General features: G+C 41.2%; 2 protein-coding genes across 2 annotated transcripts in view; one reads left to right on the forward strand and one right to left on the reverse strand.

Annotated features, from left to right (window-relative positions):
• Positions 1–1,242: 1,242 nt before the first annotated feature.
• Positions 1,243–6,937, reverse strand: selenoj (selenoprotein J). Its single transcript, XM_018753278.2, has 10 exons — positions 6,818–6,937; positions 6,471–6,543; positions 5,827–6,003; positions 5,544–5,642; positions 5,197–5,289; positions 4,746–4,902; positions 4,317–4,432; positions 3,858–3,935; positions 3,377–3,516; positions 1,243–2,860 (listed from the first exon to the last, which is right to left on the reverse strand). The coding sequence occupies exons 1-10, from the start codon at positions 6,875–6,877 to the stop codon at positions 2,759–2,761; spliced, it is 1,095 nt and encodes a 364-aa protein (XP_018608794.2). The 5' UTR covers positions 6,878–6,937; the 3' UTR covers positions 1,243–2,758.
• A 3,277-nt stretch (positions 6,938–10,214) lies between these two features.
• The window catches only part of vav3b (vav 3 guanine nucleotide exchange factor b), a 60,543-nt gene continuing 50,287 nt past the window's right edge, over positions 10,215–20,470 (forward strand). Inside the window, exons 1-2 of the mRNA XM_029250480.1 lie at positions 10,215–10,762; positions 18,570–18,686. Coding sequence (XP_029106313.1) covers positions 10,556–10,762; positions 18,570–18,686 — 324 coding nt within the window. The 5' untranslated portion in view covers positions 10,215–10,555. The remainder of the gene's footprint in view (positions 10,763–18,569; positions 18,687–20,470) is intronic.

Consider the following 20,470-nt stretch of genomic DNA (forward strand, 5'->3'; position numbering starts at 1 on the left):
TTTTTTTTAAGGGATGGGCGTGCTAAAAGATCGTTAAAGGGATGATGAAGCACTTTTTGTCGGCTCAAAGTCTCTCAATATGCGATCTGTATGCACGTGGGTTCAAATCAATGTCTTAGAAGCGATTAGATGTAGTAGTAACGTTCGCGCAACTATTTTCCACATTTCGTGTCTCGCTGACTTTAATACAGACCGTTTTACCGCTCCGTGCATGCGTTCGCCGTTTATACCACGGTGGCACTTGCAAATATCATATGAACCCAAACATCAATTTTACATTTCATTTCGTCTATGCGTGATTATTTTGCAGACGCTTTTCTCCCAATCACGTATAACTGTGTTTAAACAACATCCCCCCATAGTCTTGGAAGATAAAGAATTGTAGCGCTGCTGAAAGCTGAAACAGCTTCGTGTTACTTACAGTAAGTAGTTGTAGGGTTCATATCTGTTTGTTACGGGAGGAAACCCGCACAGACAAGGGGAGAACATGCAAACTCCACGCAGATTGAGTAGCGATCGAAGCCATGGCATTTACTCTCGCACCACTCACTCAGGCGCTGGAAGACAGCAGCGCTACTTGCTGCGCCACCACCGTGCTGTGCGGCAGGCTGCCAAAAGCTAAAAGTACTATTTGATCAATACAGTATTATTTCACTTTTGAAACTTCATATTCAGAAAATTTAATGGACAGAACTTGTTTCTTTCACGGTGATAGTACTGACACAGTGACATCTAGAGGTCCCTTAAAGACCAGTGATCTTTTCCTTTAATCCCTTTGAGTAATCTTATGTTTCTCTCCGTGGCATTTGTATTGTCAAGAATGTATTAAAAACCAACAGAGGAGATGGCTGAGATACATGCACAGTATTACTGAAGCACAGTTTTTCTCTGTAGACTCACATGTAGAGCTGGGACCAACACTGGAGAGCAGATTAGGATCCCCAAGTTAATTCAGTAAGAGTAGCCACATCTAGTACAGTTTTGTATTACATCTTCAATTTTTGAACAATAAAACAATGTTTCAGTTAAGAGTAGCTTTAAACATTTTATTAGCACAGGAGTGACCGGCGTGTAGCCTGAGGGCTGCATGTGGCCCACCGCTTCACCTAATGCTGCCTGCAAGAACATTTGTAGAATTAAGATATCATACTTACTATAAATTCTATTGAATCAAATGATAATACATACACACCCACATGAACACACACTATATTTGAATAAGACAAAAGAGTAAAATAAATATTTTTTCAATTTAGATATTTAATTTTTTTTAATGTGCCACCCTCAATACAATTCATAATGATTGTGCCCTTGGCTGAAAAAATGTTGACACACCTCATTTATGGCACAGTGTTAGGGTTAGAGATTACAACAGTTGAACTTTTTTAAATTCTGTGCTCTGTTTTCCATGAATCACCAGATGGCAGTAAAATTGCTTTGCAAGAGCTAAAGTGTGGTATTTTAAAAATGTGGCCTTTTACTACAGGTTTTATAAAAGGACAGAAATCTAGAAGGAAGTCAGTTTTATCTTGTGCCTACTTGTTTATATTTCTCTTACTTGCAATAACACACAACCGCAAAGTCATCACTGGGGATCACTTGAGAAGATTTGAAAACAACTCAAACACTTATTATTCATTAAGTATTATGAATATTATGCAGGTTTCACCTCCTGCTGAAGACCACTGATGCAAAACTCAAAGCTAAAAATAAGTAAAATTTATTTAAGCAAATGATTGCAGGGAGTCTACAAAAGGATATAACAAAACGTTAACTCAAAAATCATGTGTATAGTACATGGTATAGTTTTGCAGTACATTTCAGTTTATACTGAAGATACCCGCTTTGAATTCCCGTATCCTCAAAAAATGGCTAGTTCTGCTAATAACAAACCTGTACCCTGAAAAACTCAACTTCCGTATTGAGGGATCTGGTGTGAAGACTGTGACATCCAAGTCTCTGGGAAATATTGCTGTTTTACATTTGAGAGAGTTCCTTAACTCGAAGGACTTCTTGAATTATGCAACTCTGCGAAGAGACCATTTAAATTCTGTGATTTGTTTGTCAAAATTTCATTAGTAGCTGTCTCCTAAAACATTGTCGTTCTCTGTGATTGAACCACACAGGACTCGCGTACTTGGAAGTGGCAGAGGACCTGGGAACATGCACAGATGCAATGGTGGGGGCCTGCGGGTCTGCCTAAATGGCAGAAACAACCCTATGCAAACATGCACATTCACATTCACACATGAGTTTCTGGCGCTCAGGCCTGACGCCCCAGTGCAGTGATGACTACAATGGTCCCGTTCCTCCTTCTGTACACAGATGTACTGCTGAATATCACTACTTCTTTGTCCCTGTGTCAGTATAATCTCTGGATTTCCCACTGGAGAACAATGCAGTGGCATGTCTCATCTGATTAAAGTATCTGGAAGGACTCGTGGAGTTCGTGTACCAAGGGTGTCCAACAGACATACTATTCATTTTGCTTAGAAAAAAATGTTACAAATCTGTACATCTTCATTAACTTTATGAAAAAAAATTGTATAAGCTGATACATCTTCACTGGGCATGCTGCACTTCAGCAAAACACAGAGCATCAAGTTCCAGCTGAACAACATTTAAGCTAGAACCTTCATTTAGGTTTTGCTGAAAGTCAGTACTAACCCAAGATGACAATAGTACAATGTAGACGTACCCAAAAGTGACCAGGGAGCACAACTCTAAAATACATTATGCCACGAAAAAAGACCAGCAGTTACATCTGGTGCAAACAGGCAATTTTCTTTGCATGCTCCAGCAAAGCAGGATATCTGAGGGTTTTGTCTTTCCAGGAACTGGGAATGCCTTGGAATCCAACCTAAAGACAGAAAGACTTGTTTTCTGGGTAATATCTCGTTAATGTTATTAATTACTTGCTATTAATTGCAAAGGTGAATTTTCTTATCTCGGTTACTGTATAAATGTTTTCAAACACATACTGTCACTGTTTTCTTAAAAAGCATTTTTAAAACAAATTAATAGTCAAACGATGGCAGGAGACACAAAAATGATTAACACACCCACACACACAGTCAGAAACCGCTTGTCCCGAGCGGGATCACGGCGAGCCGGAGCCCAATCCGGCAACACAGGGCGCAAGGCTGGAGGGGGAGGGCACACACCCAGGATGGGACGCCAATCCATCGCAAGGCACCCCAAGCAGGACTCGAACCCCAGACCCACCAGAGAGCAGGACCCAGCCAAGCCCGCTGCGCCACTGCGCCCCCCTGAGATGATTAACACTGTACAGCAAATTTTTTGTACTATTTTAACTATTATATGCACATGAATTGTATAAAATGTTTTTTGATAGCACAAGTTTAGTGTCTAGTACCTGAGCCCCCAAACAGGCTCCAATGAAGGACCCCCTACTACAGGTGCAGCCCCCACAGCACATGGTGTCCTGGACTGCCTGGTCAAACTTGTGTGCTGTCAGGACTCCATGCAATGCTGCCTGGAAGGCACCAGGCAAACCTAGAGCAGGAACCAGAAAACCAGAGTAACTGAAGAAGAGGGACACTAATGGAGGTTACACTTGCTACATATAATCACTCAGTCTGCTTGTTAGTGTTAGCAGGCATTAAAGAAGTGCACAATCACCGTCTTTCCTACATGTTAGTTTTCCTGTGCACATGTTTTTATTCTCAGTAGGCACTAAAAGGAGGAAGAAATAACATGTTATTAATTGCAAGATCAAAGAGAGAAGTATTTTCCCATAGCAGTTTTTACAGGGTTGCTGGCAAAAATGTTTGTGTGCCATGGAAACAGGGTGGATCCTGCTGTGGCTGCAGCTTCCAGAAGGTGATTAAGCCTACCTCATGCGTTTGAGAAAACAGCAGGAATCAGCTCCTGCGGAGTCTTCAACAAGTTCTCCTTCACTTGGTGAATGTGCCCTGGTGCAAGAAAAGCAGGCATTTGTTTCATTAGAATGAATGTTACTGAACCTCATACATTTTATTTCATGGAATGGGCCAATTTTTAATATGAATCAGCTACTTTACAGGTATCTTTCAACAGTTCCTGAAAACAATTAATTTCCCACCCAATGGTTTAATATACTTGATCTCATTACATTTTGTTTCTTTGCAAGCAAGCAAATTAAGTGAAATGATTACCATTACATTTAATTTGTTAGTAAAAAAGAAAAAAAAAAAAAATGTTGATAAATATACATTAACAAGTAATTTTTTTTTAAAATTGCAAATATCCCATGTTCAGAGTTAAATGCATTAAATTAACATGTTGATGTGGAAGGACTTTGGACTCCACCATACCAATGACGGTTCGGTCCAGTTCTTGGGGATTCTTTCTGCTGGGATCATTAAGTTGCTCCAATACAGAATCCAGTGCTTTTGGATCAGGACCATTCAGGATGTAATGTTCTAGGAATCTGGAAATCAACAGTTATGGCTCTCAAGAAATGCTCTCAAAAACGACTAGGGCAATCATTTGGCTAAAACACATGACAATGGCACTAGTGGGACTACTCAGCAGAGCTTTAAACCAGGCAATCTGTGACTTAACCTGCACAACTTTGACCAAATTCAAGCATCATCATTACTAAATGAAATGTTATGTATGATTCATATCTCAAGCAGAATAGCAAATAATAAACCACTTCAGTATCAGAATTTTGACCAAATTCTATGTATCAGAGTAGCAGTCTGCTAAGCTAATGTGTGTGCTAACATGCTAACACTAACCGGGCAGCTGCTAGTGTGACAGTCACACACATGTCGTTGTTCTGGGTTACTCGGGTGGCATCCTCCACCTTCTCCAGCATCTCGGGCTTCCCAGCGTACAGTGCAACCACTGGAGCCAGCTTTGTTATACCATCTATCTGATTATCAATATCACACCCTTCACAGAGAAAGACATAGCCTGAGAAATAATGAAATCATAACATTTGTATATCATTACATTTCATTGGAATAAAGTAGGCAAATTAAAATGACTTTAAAAATATTGCAAAGGTCACAGGCCAGTATATTCAACACATATTTCAGGAAACTTTTGGTATACAAATTGCACAAATCCCATACAGGAGCAAATGCTAATATCACAATACAGTGCTTTTATTACAGGCTATGAGTGACTTGAGTTTCTGAGCATCACTCCCCACACACATATAGTTTAGATCTCCATTTTTCTTACCTGTTTCCTCTCTGCCTGCATCCATGTTCTTCAGGAAGCTCTTCAGGCTGGCATGTCTCCAGGGTCCACTAATAGGAAGCTGGGGTCTGGGACCTTTCATGGGTTTTAACAACATTAGTTGTCATGGACAAATACAATGGGTGAAAAATGATCATCTTTATAAGCACAAAGGTCAGGAATGGGTAATCATCGCATACAGTAAACTATGAAGATAAATGCATCTAAGATACAAATTTTTAAGCTCCAAATAACCCAACTCTTTGTTTCAAGGAGGATATTCTTCTTGCTACATGCTTTTCTACCTTCAGCCCTTTTCAGCTGTATACAAATAAAAAAACATGACTTACTTCCTTTGTCTCGAGAAGGATCATTGACAGGAGTGTCATACTCAGATCTTGGGCCAAAAAACTTGTAGAAGCGCTGCTTTAGGTCATGCACATTCAGACCTGATTGATTAACAAAGAGAACAATAATGAAAAGAAAACTCAACAATAATTTAATCATATATTTGAATAAATGCGACAAAAATTGTTCTGAAGAAATATCTTTGAAAATGATACTACAAATAATGCAACAAGGACAACAAACTGGCTGCATTCTATCACATTTCATACGTCTTTGTCACAATACCTCCACATTCAGACAAAGACTCCAGAAGCACATATGCCTGGTCACCATAGCAACTTTGCTGCCCAGTCTCCCTTCGGTAGAAAGGGTTTGCAGGGTGGGGGTGAAATTCTGGACTTGGCTCTCCTGCCAAGATAGCGTTCAGCTTCTGCAGGTCATAAATCCAATGGAGGGGCTGGGCTAATGGGAGTGTAAAATAACGTAATTAGCATGAGCAGCTGGGGTGAAGCGAGTGTAAGTATGCATACAGTCTGAGTGCTTTCAGTCAATTATGACATGTGAATGCACTGTAAGAACTTTTTCATACTTTGACAATCCATTTTAAGAAATTTAAAACAAATCCTTACTTATGCAGAAGTAAATTCTTGTGGCTATGATGCATATCAATACATGTACGTGTTTGTACACATGTACAAACACAAAGTTGCAAGAGGATGAGCGTGCTTTTCAATAAGCAGCAGATGGGTACGATGAATAATAGACTAAGGAAAAAACTACTTTATTGATCCCAGAGGAAATTCCTCATACTCATAGTCACTGTTACAATCAACATGTGTCCTAACCCAGTTTGCTCATATGTCTTTCTCACTGCAGTAGTTAGTACACGCCACACACGGAGGCCATACCCTAAACAGGTAACACTTTACCTGCAGCATCTGCCACTGCCGACCCAACGATGCTTCCCAATATTCTCTCACTGAGCACAGGGGCCATTGCGGCCTGCAAGGTCCATAGACATTATCATATAACATGTTATTTGTTTCAGATCTCTGTAGCAACCAGTGATGGCTCCAAATTAAAAGTGTTAAATAGTACTGCTCAAAATTAATATGAGCTGCATTTTTTGAACAAGACGTGTACTTTTAACTACTTTACGGACGGCTAGCACGCTAGGTTAGCACGTTAGCACGTTAGCGCCACACTAATAGCTTGACAGACCAAACTAAGACAGACTGGCACGTAATTAGCGACTGGAAATAAAACACACACAGACCAGTGAGTCCCGCATACAGCAGTTTACTACAACTGTACTGAGTAACGCCAAAATTTTCATAATACAAGCCGCACCGCTATTTCGCTGCTCGCAGGTCAGCTACAGCCTGTCAGCGTCACGCGCCTCGCGCTCTACAGTATTTCCGGTTTCGGTTTCCGAACTGCTCTGTTGCATAACTCGGCACGCATCGTTACGTGACTTGTCTTTACGAGCCTCAACAGGTTCAAGTGTCAGATGACCGCTCCTGCCCTGGGTTGGCCGCTGTGCTCATTCATTGCCCCTCTCGTTTAAGCAACTTCACAGTAACACGTGAATAGCATTATTATTACACGGTATTCATCCGATGCTTTTGTCCCAGACAATCGACACTCACTGCTGGATAAGTAAGTTAGTAAGTAAGTTTGCTCTCATTTCTAATAAAATAAAGAAGCATGCAATGATATGATTTCATGATCCTGCTATGGCATAAGGCATTATGGCAGATGATTCTTCAGTAGACAGCCTTACTGTACAGGCATTCACTGGCATCAGGCAGTTCAATTCACACATACACACATTTTCTGAACCGCTTGTCCCATATGATACGGGGTCGCGGGGAACCGGAGCCGAACCCGGCAACTCGGGGCGTAAGGCTAGAGGGGGAGAGGACACACCCAGGATGGGATGCCAGTCCGCCGCAAGGCACCCCAAGCGGGACTCGAACCCCAGACCCACTGGAGAGCAGGACCTGGTCCAACCCACTGCGCCACCGCACCCTCCATACAGTTCAGTTCAATTCAATTCAATCCATTTTTATAGAACACTCATCTCACACAGTGACGCAGCACTGAAAAAAGGGATAAGACAAATAAACAAATAGATAGCTGGCTATATACTAAATTACTACATTACCCATGCAGTTATTAAGACTGTGAGTATGCCTACTGGCCACGGAGGAAAGGAACAAAAACTCCCAACTGAAAGTCAAGGGAGAAAAAAGAAACCTCTGGGGGTCCAATTGCCAGTGGCTCCCACCCCTCCTGGGCATTCTAGATTAAAAAGAATTTTAAAGTCAATTTAAAACTAATAATAACATTGTAGATGAGCGGTAACTTGATGTCCCGGTTCATACAGGCACGTCTCGTCCATCATGGCAGGTGGTCATCAGCTTCGGTCGGCATGAGGTGCTGGTATCATGGGCAGCTGGCCTCCTCAGGGAAACAACGATCAACAAGAAAGAAATTATTAGTAAATGATGATTTAATTAGATTAGAGATTAATAGAAAATGAAAAAAGCACAGCCAACAAGAATTATCCTGGTTATTGATATGCCAGCATGAACATGTAAGTCTTAAACTAGGATTTAAAGGCTGAGACAGATGGGGGATGCCTGAGAGTAACTGGCATACTATTCCAGAGTTTAGGTGCTATGTATCTAAAGGCATGCCCTTCTACTGAGACCTTATTGATCACAGGTACTTTAAGGTAACCTGAATCCAATGAAAGAAGACTCTAAGCCAGAGCAATGCCATTTACTGCCTTATAGGTCAGAAGTAAGATTTTATAATCAACTCTAAGCATAACAGGGAGCCAATGCAGCAATTTAAGTATGGGTGTCATATGGTAGTACTTCCTAGTTCTAGTAACAATTATCACAGCAGCATTCTGTACCAGCTGTAACCCAGATACAGCCTGGTACAGACAGCCCGATAATAAAGCATTACAATAGACCAGCCTGCTTGAAACAAAAGCATGAACCAAAAGACAATGCTTTTTAGGGGCATCACTGTATATCATATTAATGGTATGCTCTTCATAAGTCAGGTGATCCAAGGTATGCTAACATTGTCATCTCTGGATGAAGCGCTCAAATTTACATTTGGGCTCTGGAAGGGGATGCCATCCTGTACAAGGATTTAAAATAGCATCAGGGGAAATGAGACAGACACTGAACCCGAACACCTCGGGCTTCCTGCTTCCTTCCTGTGCTGACCAACCTTATCACATTTCCACCATCTTGCAGACAAGAAGTCAAAACCCAATGCTGTATTGCAACAGCACTGAATATGAAAAATTCTGTAGACTAATCCATTTTGTAATAAAACCCGTATTTTTTTTTTAACAAAATATTCAGTTCTAATTTTTTTTTTTTAACCTTCTGTCTGTTTTTAGTAACAGAAAGGCAAATTTATACCCACGTAGTTTACCAGAAATCATGTGAAGCTAAGATCAGTATCTTAGTCATTCCAGTTTTCTCCATTGGACACTGAGGCAGTCCTAATAGCAGCTAAAAAGTGATAAGTGGTATCTGAGCATTGCCGAGATATTTATCGGCAGCACTCCCAAACACAGAATACCAGATGTAAACACTGTGGAAGGGAACTGAGTTAATGGGACCCTACACTTCTATTCAGTTTGGATGCATTTTAGAGTTTAGAGAAAAGCAGCTGATGTTTGTTCTATAACAAAACAGTTTTTGAGAATAGACAAGTGAATTAAGCATGATTAAAATTATAAGCAGAAAAGGTTTTACCAACAAAAGTTCGTAACTGGGACATGCGTAACACTAGCATCCAGTGAATTTAAACATGTATACACATAAAATCAAGGTGAAAAAGTAATTTCTTAGTTACAGTAATAAACATGTTGTGCTATCCTAGTACACATGGTGACTATGATGTCCCAGCACCAGTTTGTTTTTTTTCATATTAGTGCCACATAGTGGTAAAAGACATGCACTTGTAACCTGAATAGTACTGCTGTAGTATCTGTGTTTAGGCAGTAGGTGGTGTAATGGTTAGGACTTCTGCCTTGCAAGGTCAAGGTTCCTGGTTCAAATCATCTTCTTCTCAAGGACTCTTGACCACGATACTTCCCCTAAACTAATGCACTAATGTAAACGGGCAAATCCCTCAAAGTTAAGTAAATTTGTCAGTCAACTTGGACAAAGGTGTCAACAAAAAAAAAAACAATAATAACACCTCTGATCAAGAGAGTTCCCCAGGATTCTCGCTGCAAAAACAAATTTTGTTTTTAATTTTTAGTCTTAATTTTTAAAATTTTTTTAAAAAATTAACTTTTAATTAATTGCAAACAAGATTAGTAGAAATAATTTATCCCGAAATCTACAGAAATAATCTCTGTATTTAAAAACTGATTCCTTTTCCATTCTTCGACCCGTTTAGAGTCCACTTCTGTAATATTTGCAATTTGCTAAAAAATTCACTGTCGATCATTTATGAATGGACGGCTGTGGCGTGTCGTACATATTTTGCATCCGCCTCTCAGCAATAGGTGTAACACGTGCTATCGAGCAGAACAGGGCGCAACAAAAGGGGTGTGAAGCACCAGGCACATGCGCGTCGCTGCGGATTTTACACGAGCGCTTCGGCCGGGCGCGCGCAGACGCGCTTCACAGTCACAGTCACAGTGACAGACAGACAGGGGAGGCTCACGGAGCGCGCACGCGGGGGAGTGTCCCCGGCAGGAAGAGAAGAAGGTGCGGGGCCGGTCGCGGGCTCCAGGAGAGCGCTGTGCAAGGAGAAGCAGAAGGCAGCAGCCCGCGCACTCCTCCAGAGCCAGAGCCCGAGCGCAGCGGAGAAGCTGCCCCGACGCGCTGCGACCCGCGGGCTTGGGCTTCCGCGCAGCGCAACGCAGCGCAGCGCAGCGTCCATCCGATCGGATCGGACGGACGCGCAGAGGTCTTCGTAGAGATCGCCGCGCCTGGCGCCTTTGTGTGTCTGCCGGAGCGGAGGGAGCATGATGGAGTACTGGCGGCAGTGCGCGCTCTGGCTCATCCGCTGCAAGGTGCTGCCCCCGAACCACCGGGTCACCTGGGAATCGGCGCAGGCCTTCGACCTGGCGCAGACGCTGCGCGACGGCGTGCTGCTGTGCCAACTGCTGAACAACCTGCGACCGCAGTCCATCAACCTGAAGGAGATCAACCTGCGGCCGCAGATGTCCCAGGTGAGCCGCCGGAGTCCCTTATGCTGCTGCTGCGTTTGTGTAACTCGACGTTTTTTGTCCCGTATTTGGGGTTTTTACACCAGAATTCAACTTTCACGTTTGGAAACGGCTTCGCCTGAGCTTTTTCTGCGCACATCCAGAGAGAGTGAGACCTCAAGTTATTCACATGATAGTCCCTGTAATGATCAGTACTTCCAGATTGCTCTTTTTATGTACCGTTAGTTACAGTCGCGCGCTTCGCATGAAGAAAGAAATAATAATAAATAACAGTGCTGGGCATATCATATTCGCGAGTAATTATTAAAATGACCAAATAATATTTGCTAAATGTTACGCCCTGTGTTGCCAGGTAGGCTCCGGTTCCCCGTGACCCCGTATGGGACAAGCGGTTCTGAAAATGTGTGTGTGTGTGTGTATTTGCTAAATGACTATCTACAAAACAGAGTTACGCGGCGTAGTACCCTATACTAATGTTAAGTTGTTTCATAATGCCTAGGGTTACTAAAGTCGGTTTAAATAAAAGAGTACGATGATGTGCGTCTTGTTATTGTATTGTGGCAGTGCATGAATTTTAAAATCTGTGGAATCAATGCGCTATGCTATGAAAATTGTTACTGTTAGCCAATATTATTTATTCCTGAGTAAAAGTAGCAGGAATTATGTACCTGAAATCATCAGTGTCAGTATTGGAGCGGCTGGAACATGACACGTTTTACATGTACAGTTATTGATTTAGCAGGCGCTTCTCTCCAAAGAGACGTCGAAAGAAGCGCAGGCCAACAATAGGACTCGGACCCGCGATCCTCGCAGTACACTAACACTGTCTGATGTGTCCTCAATGTATGAGGAATCAAAAGTTCCAAAACTGATCAAGTTGCTTCAGTGGCTCTGGGTCTTTCCGCAGCTCTGCCCCACATCATTACTTTCATGCAGGACAACCTGGCCCGGCGTTGGTGAGATCACACTGAACATCACATCACGGCAACACCACCGGAATCTGAAAGTTGTTGGGAGGCCCCTGCAAGTTCCCGAACAATTCCTTCAGAAATGGTTGAGTGTTGACACAAAGTAATTAAAAGTAAACTTTTTTTTAAAATCACACACACACAGTGGCTGAAACCGCTTGTCCCGAGTGGGGTCGCGGGGAGCCGGAGCATAACCCGGCAACACAGGGCGTAAGGCTGGAGGGGGAGGGGACGCACCCAGGATGGAACGCCGGTCCATCACAAGGCACCCCAAGTAGGGTTCGAACCCCAGACTCACCACACAGCAGGCCTCAGCTGAACCTGCTGTGCCATTGCGCCCCCATTTTATAAAATATATATTTTTTAAATATTTTTTAAGTATTTTTCTTCATTTAATGCAGAACTGTGGTTTTGACTAAGCAGTCAGTGCCAGTCCATTTGTAATTGCTCTAATAATCGAACTGCAAAAGCCACACCAGCTACACTTGCTTTTCCCAGCAACACTTGAGAAAAATTACAGCAAAATCTCATGTTTTTAAATGGTAAGTTTTATTTTACATGAAGCGTATGTTTTCATATGTAATTGTTGTCATACCAAGTTTGATTTTTTTAAAAAAAGAAAAAAATTTACATTGTTGTTACAAAACCATAACAAATAAATTAATGAAGTAATTCTAGTGTCAATCAGATGTGCACACAGATGTGCTGGAGATGAGAAAGAGAGAAAACAGGTTTGTACAGCATGTCCCCCCCCCCTTTTTTTTTTTTTTTTTTTTTTTTTTTGATTTGTTGAGCCATCAAAGTAGCAATTGTTTGTGCCAGGGTCTGTAACCTTAGACACCCGTGAGGACTATCAATGTTTCTCTAATCCCACTTCTCGTGTTCTCTCTCTGACAGTCAAAATGTTATTTGTAAACTTTGCTTTTAAAAAATTTTGCCCTCCTGTTTTGAAAAGTGAAAGTAAACGTGCGTTTCTTTTCATGTTTACCGTAGAGCCTAAATTTGAAGAAGTGGTTAACGCATCTTTAGTCGCTCGTATTGATTTAATAGATTGCTTCTGAGGCCTTGAGGGTATGAAAAGATTGCTTTCTACATTAAAGAAACAGTTTGATAAGATCTCTCCAGGAGTTATTACTTGCTATTTATCAGTACCCTCATTCAGTGTAACTTACTATGAAACAGCAGCCAATACATACTGCATGCTTCCTTATATTATTATCATTAATATTTAGGAATTTCCCCTAATTGCCAAATATGTGTCTTTTTACCAGACTTTACAGGGTAATTACTACTGACAACCCTCTTAAATTACACGAAGCACTTATGTGTTTTTGATTAAAAAACACATTTTTTGCTCATCAGGGTTAAGCAATTATTTTTTAAGCATCCGTCACTTGTCTGTTAGTGTTTCTCCATTAAATATGAGTTCAATCTGTAAGTGGAAAGGTTCTGCTGGAAGCCCTGATGCAATTAACCAGACCTGCCTAGGAGTAGAGAAATGTGGCCTGGGGCACATGGGCGTATTTCACTTCAAACATGCTCTTTCAGAGCACTCAAGATGCAGTGTCTTCAAGCACTTTATAAATGAAATGGGCATTTTCATTTTAATACTTAAGCACGGAATGGAGTGGTAAGAGGTGTAATTTGCCATATATAAAGCAAACCGTCCCTTCACAGCGCGTGTTGTGCCCATATAACACAGAACAGTGAACTATCATGTTAATTTTCTATGGTTTTACTCAGGATCTAGATTACAGCAATCAAAATCAGTTACAAGCCGAGATAATAAAGAGTTAAGAAAATGCTGTGTTAGAGGGCTTTTTGCTAAATCCCTTCGGCACGTAGCTGGGAGACATCAGATGATCTTACTCCATGTATTTGCAGAGTTTTCAGAATTAACGAGCAACATAACTTCATAGGTGAATGTTGATGAATGGGAAATGGGGGGCATATTGTCAAAGTCTAATGCATTAGTTTCCAACCGTGGCCCTAGCGGACCACTGCGAACGCTGCGTTTTGTTTCAGCTAAGCACTTAATTGTGGTTCGTTGAGCTGCTGACTGACTGACCGACCCACTCGTGAACCAATGTTACACTGAATGTGCTAGCTGTGGATTTAGTATTTTTTTTTTTTTTTTTTAGTCAAACTGAATGTGTGTTTTTGAGTAGTACCTGCTTTAGTGAAGAGACCAGTTATTCACTATAGTTTAATTTTTCCATTTGAATGCATAACAACGTGATCATTATTTCAGTTCTATGGTTATTACAAGAAAGATATGCTCAATCCTTGGAAACCTTTCAAGTGGCAATAAAGGAAATTATTTCAAATAAGGGTCTATACTAATTCGTTTAAAGAAGAATCAGATACTTTTAAGATTAATCAAGCAAATTTAATATATGTTACTGACAGAAACCCACAAAATTTGCTTTTACGTGACTTAAAAAATGTATGAAGACTTTTGATGAAGCCTTTTCATGTTCATTTTTATTCAAATGGTTCCGCTTGCAGACTAATCACTGTACACTTTATGGGCAAGATGTCACGCTTATGGTATAATTCCTCTTGTTTGTTCATATGAAGTGTGCATGGTTTTCAGCTTCCCTGGCCTCACAGGAGAAAACTGCTCTGCAATATATTGATAGCACAAGCACATCAGGTAAAAAAAATTTCGGTTCAAAATGTAGTCAGTCGCAACCTGTTTTCAACACATAAACTTATTTATAGATGCCAAATGAATTCTATAATGTACACATTTACCCACGAAAAATGTCTCATTCGTAGTGGCTCAGCACTCTCACATTAAAGTTATTCATACCTGTGTCTTAACAAATTGAGTGAAAGTGTGCTTTCGGGTTTTTTTTCAGATCAGTTTAACTGGTTGAAGCCATTTCGTTTTTGACTCTTAAATGGTTCATGTAGTACGTTGGTGGAAAACACTTTAAAAATGAGTTTAGGGGATGTCACAGCTGCTGAGTTCACTCAATTTCTTCTGAAACTGTCAAGCAGTATTTTGATCCAGCTGAATATGTCATAGTGTAAATTCAGTCCTGCTTATTGCACTACCCCTACAGATAGTGCACTTGCTCCATTTGGCCTGGACAGGCTGCATCACATCTGTTTTATACCTTAAAAAGCATCCTATAAGTATACACTGTATGTGTAATGCTGCATACACTCACACACACATTTACAATGGGGAAATTCCAAATATCCACTTCACTCCAGCCTTGTCCCATGTTCACCCCAAAAAAAGGTGCGTAGTGTCATCGAGGAAAAGTAGGGTAACACATTAAGTTTGTGGGCCAAGGTAGACTGTATAAATGACAATCCATGCTGATTAAAGCTTAGTGATATTAATAGTCTTGGACTGGATACATGAAAACCCAGAGACTGAATAACAGGGGATCAGTGTATATGTGATGTATAGGAGGAGATATTTATATTAACAAGTGAAGTATAAGATAGATAATCCATGATTTGCCATTTGAGACATTTGGTCCAATGGATAATTTGAGTCAACCACTTGACTAACAATTTCTTACCATGTCCGTGCCATACCAAAAGTGAAACTTCTCTTGTGATGTTTTCTGGTTGTTCAGTTCATTCTTAAACATCATATGTATCACACTAAATTCATAAGACCTCGAGACCTCCGATACTAAGTCCACAGATCCTCAAATCAAGGCTGTGTATTCAAGAGAAATCAAGAGAGGAGAGACTTGTACTCATGTACATTCATGAGAATTTAAAGCCAAATCTCAAACTGCTTGCAACTGCTTTGCTTTAACGTGTTGGTGCATCATACACTCTTCCACAGAACTTACCAAGTCACGTGAAAAATGGGTAAATCAAAATTCAAACTGACTTTTTTTTTTTTTGTAATCTGCATTCCTATTTTGATGAGAATAATAACTTTGCGGTCTTGTGAAATGTCTCGGTTGAATCACTGTGGGATTGCTACGTTTACCCTGCACACAGTGTACTGGGGATTTGTATGCACCTCCTTCACACTTGTGTGAAGTCTGGTGGAGGATCCTTTGCACTTTCTGACTGTGTTTTGATGGTGTATGTGACCTTTGCAATCCTGACCAGAGATGTCACATTTTTATTTTACTATATATTAAAATGATTGTAATCTGGATCAGCATACACAGCAAGAGCAGGAAAAAGACGCCACATTCACTGTTTTGGGAGACATTGGCGGGGTCACGGTAACTAAAAATACACGCACGCATTTTCTGAACCGCTTGTCCCATACGGGGGCGTGGGGAACCGGAGCCTAACCCGGCAACACTGGGCGTAAGGCCGGAGGGAGAGGGGACACACCCAGGACGGGATTCCAGTCCGTCGCAAGGCACCCCAAGCGGGACTCGAACCCCAGACGCACTGGAGAGCAGGACCCGGTCCAACCCACCGCGCCCCCGTAACTAAAAGTATTGATTTTGTAAATGAAATAAAAAAATAAGTTTTATTTCTTCCATCATCTCTTCTGTCAAGATTAACATGTCCAAAACAACACTTTTCTAAAAATCCTTTAAAAAAAGGGCATACTTCTACTAACTTGCATACTTTGATCTTTTGTGGTTATACCAGTTGATTTAAATGCAGTTTATATATGTGCAGCCTTCTCATAAGAAGGGGAATTTGCTGGAGTATTAGATGTCTTATTTTTTGTGTTTTGTCACCACACACACAAACACACACAGAGTCTGAAACCTCTTGTCCCGAGCGGAGTCACGGCGAACCGGAGCCTAACCAACACATGGTGCAAGGCTAGAGGGGGAGGGGGCGCTCCCCAGACGGGTTGTGTTATGCATTTTTTTTTTCCAATTTTTTTCTTAACAATGTAATAGAAAGCGACTGAAATGTTGTGTGCTGAATATTTCTGGGTTTAGGAACAGTAAGCATTGAGCGGGTGATTGCATGCATAGTGTAATTTGACTTTTGGCATTCCCAAATGATCGCCAGTCATGTAACAAATAGGCTGCATTCTTGAACTGGTGTTCTTAATGGCCTCTGTTTTGTGGAAGTCAAAGGCCAAGGGGTGTGTTGGTGCTCTCGTTGCACGGACAGGTGTATTGAGCGCTCCCGGCAGTGACGGCACCAATAAAGCTACTGGTACTGGCCATTTCCGGGGAAGTTTGGCTTCTCGTGAACACGAGAGGATAGGCATTTGAGATCAGTATCATTGGGATTTCATATGTAGCTCCTTTGTTGTGTTTTCAGGCCATGTACCTCTGTTGTCACTATATTAGTTACAAACCAAACCATAATTTTGGTTTGATGCTGTGACATATATGGTACCAGTCAGAAGTACATGCACTTAGTTTAAAAAACACTTGTAATTTTGACTTTTTTGGGTTAAATATACATACAGTCATGTTTGTATTAGTCTACGTCTAGTTCCGTATGTGCTTATGTAGGCTGTATGTGTGAATGTGCACTGTAGGTTTGCTCTAAACTGGGAACAAATTCCTTGTATGCTCAGGTATACTTGGCCAATAAAGCTGATTCTGATTTGACATACAATATATAGTATATAACTTAGTAATGCTGTATTTTTAGGTTTGATGCATTTATTCTTTTGTTATGTGTTTATTGTGGGCCTACATTACCCAGAAAATATATTCAAAATGTATCAGGGATAATTTGGGCAGATTCTCATTATTGCAGAGTCAAATCAATTATTTCCTCTGGAAAAAATAATCCTTCTAATGAAAAACAATCATTCATTGTCAATAGCTACTCGTATCAGTAACTGCTTGCATAGTATTGTGTTAGAGGCGACATGGTGGCACGGTGAGTAGCGCTGCTGTCTCACAGGGCCTGGGTGGTGCGAGAGGATGTGGGTTTGACCCCCACTCGGTCTGTGTGGAGCTTGCATGTTCTCTCCGTGTCTGCGTGGGTTTCCTCCGAGTGCTCTGGTTTCCTCCCACAGTCTGAAGGCATGCTGTTCAGGTTCACCCATAGTGTGTGAGTGACAGTGTCTTCCACTGATGTATGGATGAGTGACCCAGTGTAAATAGTGTATCTAGCAGTGTAAGTCACTGCGGTGAATAAGGTGTGTGGGCTGATAACACTACATAGAGTTCACTTGAAGTCGCTTTGGATAAGTGTCGGCTAAATAAATCTATTAATAGAGGTGCTGTGAAGCTTTACTAACATGTATGTTGCTAAATAATCTTCATTTCATCTCAAGATTAAGGCTTTATTTAATGTAATGGTATTTCTGTCAAAAGCTGTTTATATTAGTTTCATAACTGAGTTCATAGTTAAATGTTTGTAATTTATTTGTATAAGGACTTAAAGGTCCCAGGTTTAAATCTCACCCCTATTGTAATACCAATAAGCAAAAATTACCCTGCTCTATAAATAAATGAATAACTGCGCACATCTTAAAACTTTAAATTGCTGTGGTAAATGGCACCAGGAAAGTGAACTAGCAATAATAATATGGAATCTACTGTTTCAAGAGTGGTAACAGATGTAGCTTCTTAGTCTTAAAGTGTCTGCTACCTTTTTTCGGTAATCAGTTGCTGTGAGTGGTTGAGAGTTGCTGTGTAATAAAGCTTTTGGTATTAAAATCATGTGAACTGCTCTCTTGTTTTACTATTTGGCACATCACATTTACGGGCTTTTGTAACTAGATACTGTTTCTGTTGTATAGCATAAGTACTAATCATACGATTTATTTGCGTTAGCAATAGAGTTATACTGACAAAATATGGTTAAAGTATATTTAAATTATGTATTAATTTTATATTGTAATATTAAAATAGTGGTATCATTTCATTGACATGTTCACATTCACAGTACACCGAAAATTTGTTTTCCTCTTTCAGTTCCTCTGCTTGAAGAACATCAGGACGTTCCTCTCCGCATGCTGTGAAATATTTGCCATGAAGAAAAGTGAATTATTTGAAGCTTTCGACCTGTTTGATGTTCGGGATTTCGCAAAGGTATGATTTGGATTTTATGTTGGTTTTTGTGATCTAGGGGGTGCTATGCATTTTTCTTGGTCCAAATGCCATATATTTATACACAAGTAACTGCACTTAAGCTATTTGCTTATATTCATTTAATCAAGATCTAGTGAAGCACTACAAATGTGTGGACTGTTACCGGTTTAGATTTTATCTTTTTGGTGCTCAAGCCGGTGATGATCCGAATGGTATGGGAACGACGAATTACTGGTATGCAGCAGATAGGGGTTCCATGTGTAGGTAAAATGTGAATCTCTGCATATGTTCTGGCTCATTATGAGAGGACCGTTTCCACTTTTGTAGGTGCTTTGCTTTTGTTTTGGGTCATATTTCCAAAGTTATTAAGTATTTTCACACCTCCTGGGAAGTTTTCTGACATCAGCGTCAATTAGCTATTGGTAGGATGCAATGACCTCTCATTGGCGAGTTTCTTATTATTTACATATTTGTCCAGCTTTGTCATTGTTACTGTATCAGTTAAAAGGATTGAGCTTTCTTTTGGGCACTACAACAGGAGTGGGGTTTTGAAACTGGAACCTTTAATTACAAGGCCATGGGTCTAGCCACTAGACCTCCCCCCAGCTGATTTTCTTTGCAGTCCATGTACTATAAAATATATCGCTGGTGGTTTATTTTATTTTTATTATTTATTTCCAGGGGGGGTGCGATGGTGCAGTGGGTTTGGCCTGTGCCTGCTCTCTGATGGGTCTGGGGTTCAAGTCCCACTTGGGGTGCCTTGCAGCAGGTTGGCATCCCGTCCTGGGTGTGTCCCCTCCCCCTCCAGCCTTGCACCCTGTGTTGCTGGGCTAGGCTCCGGCTCCTTGTGACCCCACTCAGGACAAGCAGTTTCTGTGTGTGTGTGTGTGTGTGTGAGATTTATTTCCAATTATTTATTTTCCTTGAATGTGTCTTTGTCACTCATGTATCTCACCGTTTGCCGTCCACAGACCCTAGTTCAGGCCCTTCTGAAGCACGGGGATGCTACCCAGTGCATTAGATCAGAGGGGGTGAGACTGTGGTGGCCCTGACAGCACTTGTCTCGCTTTGCTGTGTGGGTTTTAATGGCGAGCTTTCGGTTGGGACTGCCCCGTGAGCTCCAGTGAATTGAAAACCCAAGATCTTGCAAGATTAGAAAGGTGTTGTGCCGAAAAAGATAACCTTTTTGCCTGGACTGACAGTATCCATGGAAGATTATCAAGATCAATGCGTAAGTCATTCGGCTGTTCAGGCCGGTCATTCTCGCCTGAACAGCTTCTGTTGCCCTCACCTAGTAATTAATCTCTCCTGTGATTCGGAATTAACCTTTCAAGTGGAAGTTTTATAAATTTTAATCCAGCACTCAGGGTGATCTTTGGAGCCCTTTTGTTTTGCTTTTTGGTTTTCTGCAGCTGTACAAACGACTTATTTCAGGATAAGAAATTGACAGTGGGTTTTTATTTATTTATGCCAAATAAATGTTGAATTTATTGGAAGCAATGTTTGGTCAGGGTTGTCACTGTCTGGAGCCTATCCTGGAATCAATGGGCTCAGGGCTGTGGGGGTACACCCTGTATGAGATGCCAGTCCATCACAGGGTAGCTATTCAGACACTATGGGCAATTTAGACTCACCAGTTCACCTGAACCGGATGTCTTTGGACTGCGGGAGGAAACCAGAGCACATGGAGGAAACGCACGAAGACGCAGGGAGAACATACAAACTCCACACAGACTGAAGAGGGATCAAACCAATGCCCAAACAGCCTAGGCACTGTGAGGCAG

Source organism: Scleropages formosus, chromosome 3 (assembly GCF_900964775.1).
Source record: "Scleropages formosus chromosome 3, fSclFor1.1, whole genome shotgun sequence".
In the NCBI taxonomy this organism is placed as follows: domain Eukaryota; kingdom Metazoa; phylum Chordata; class Actinopteri; order Osteoglossiformes; family Osteoglossidae; genus Scleropages; species Scleropages formosus.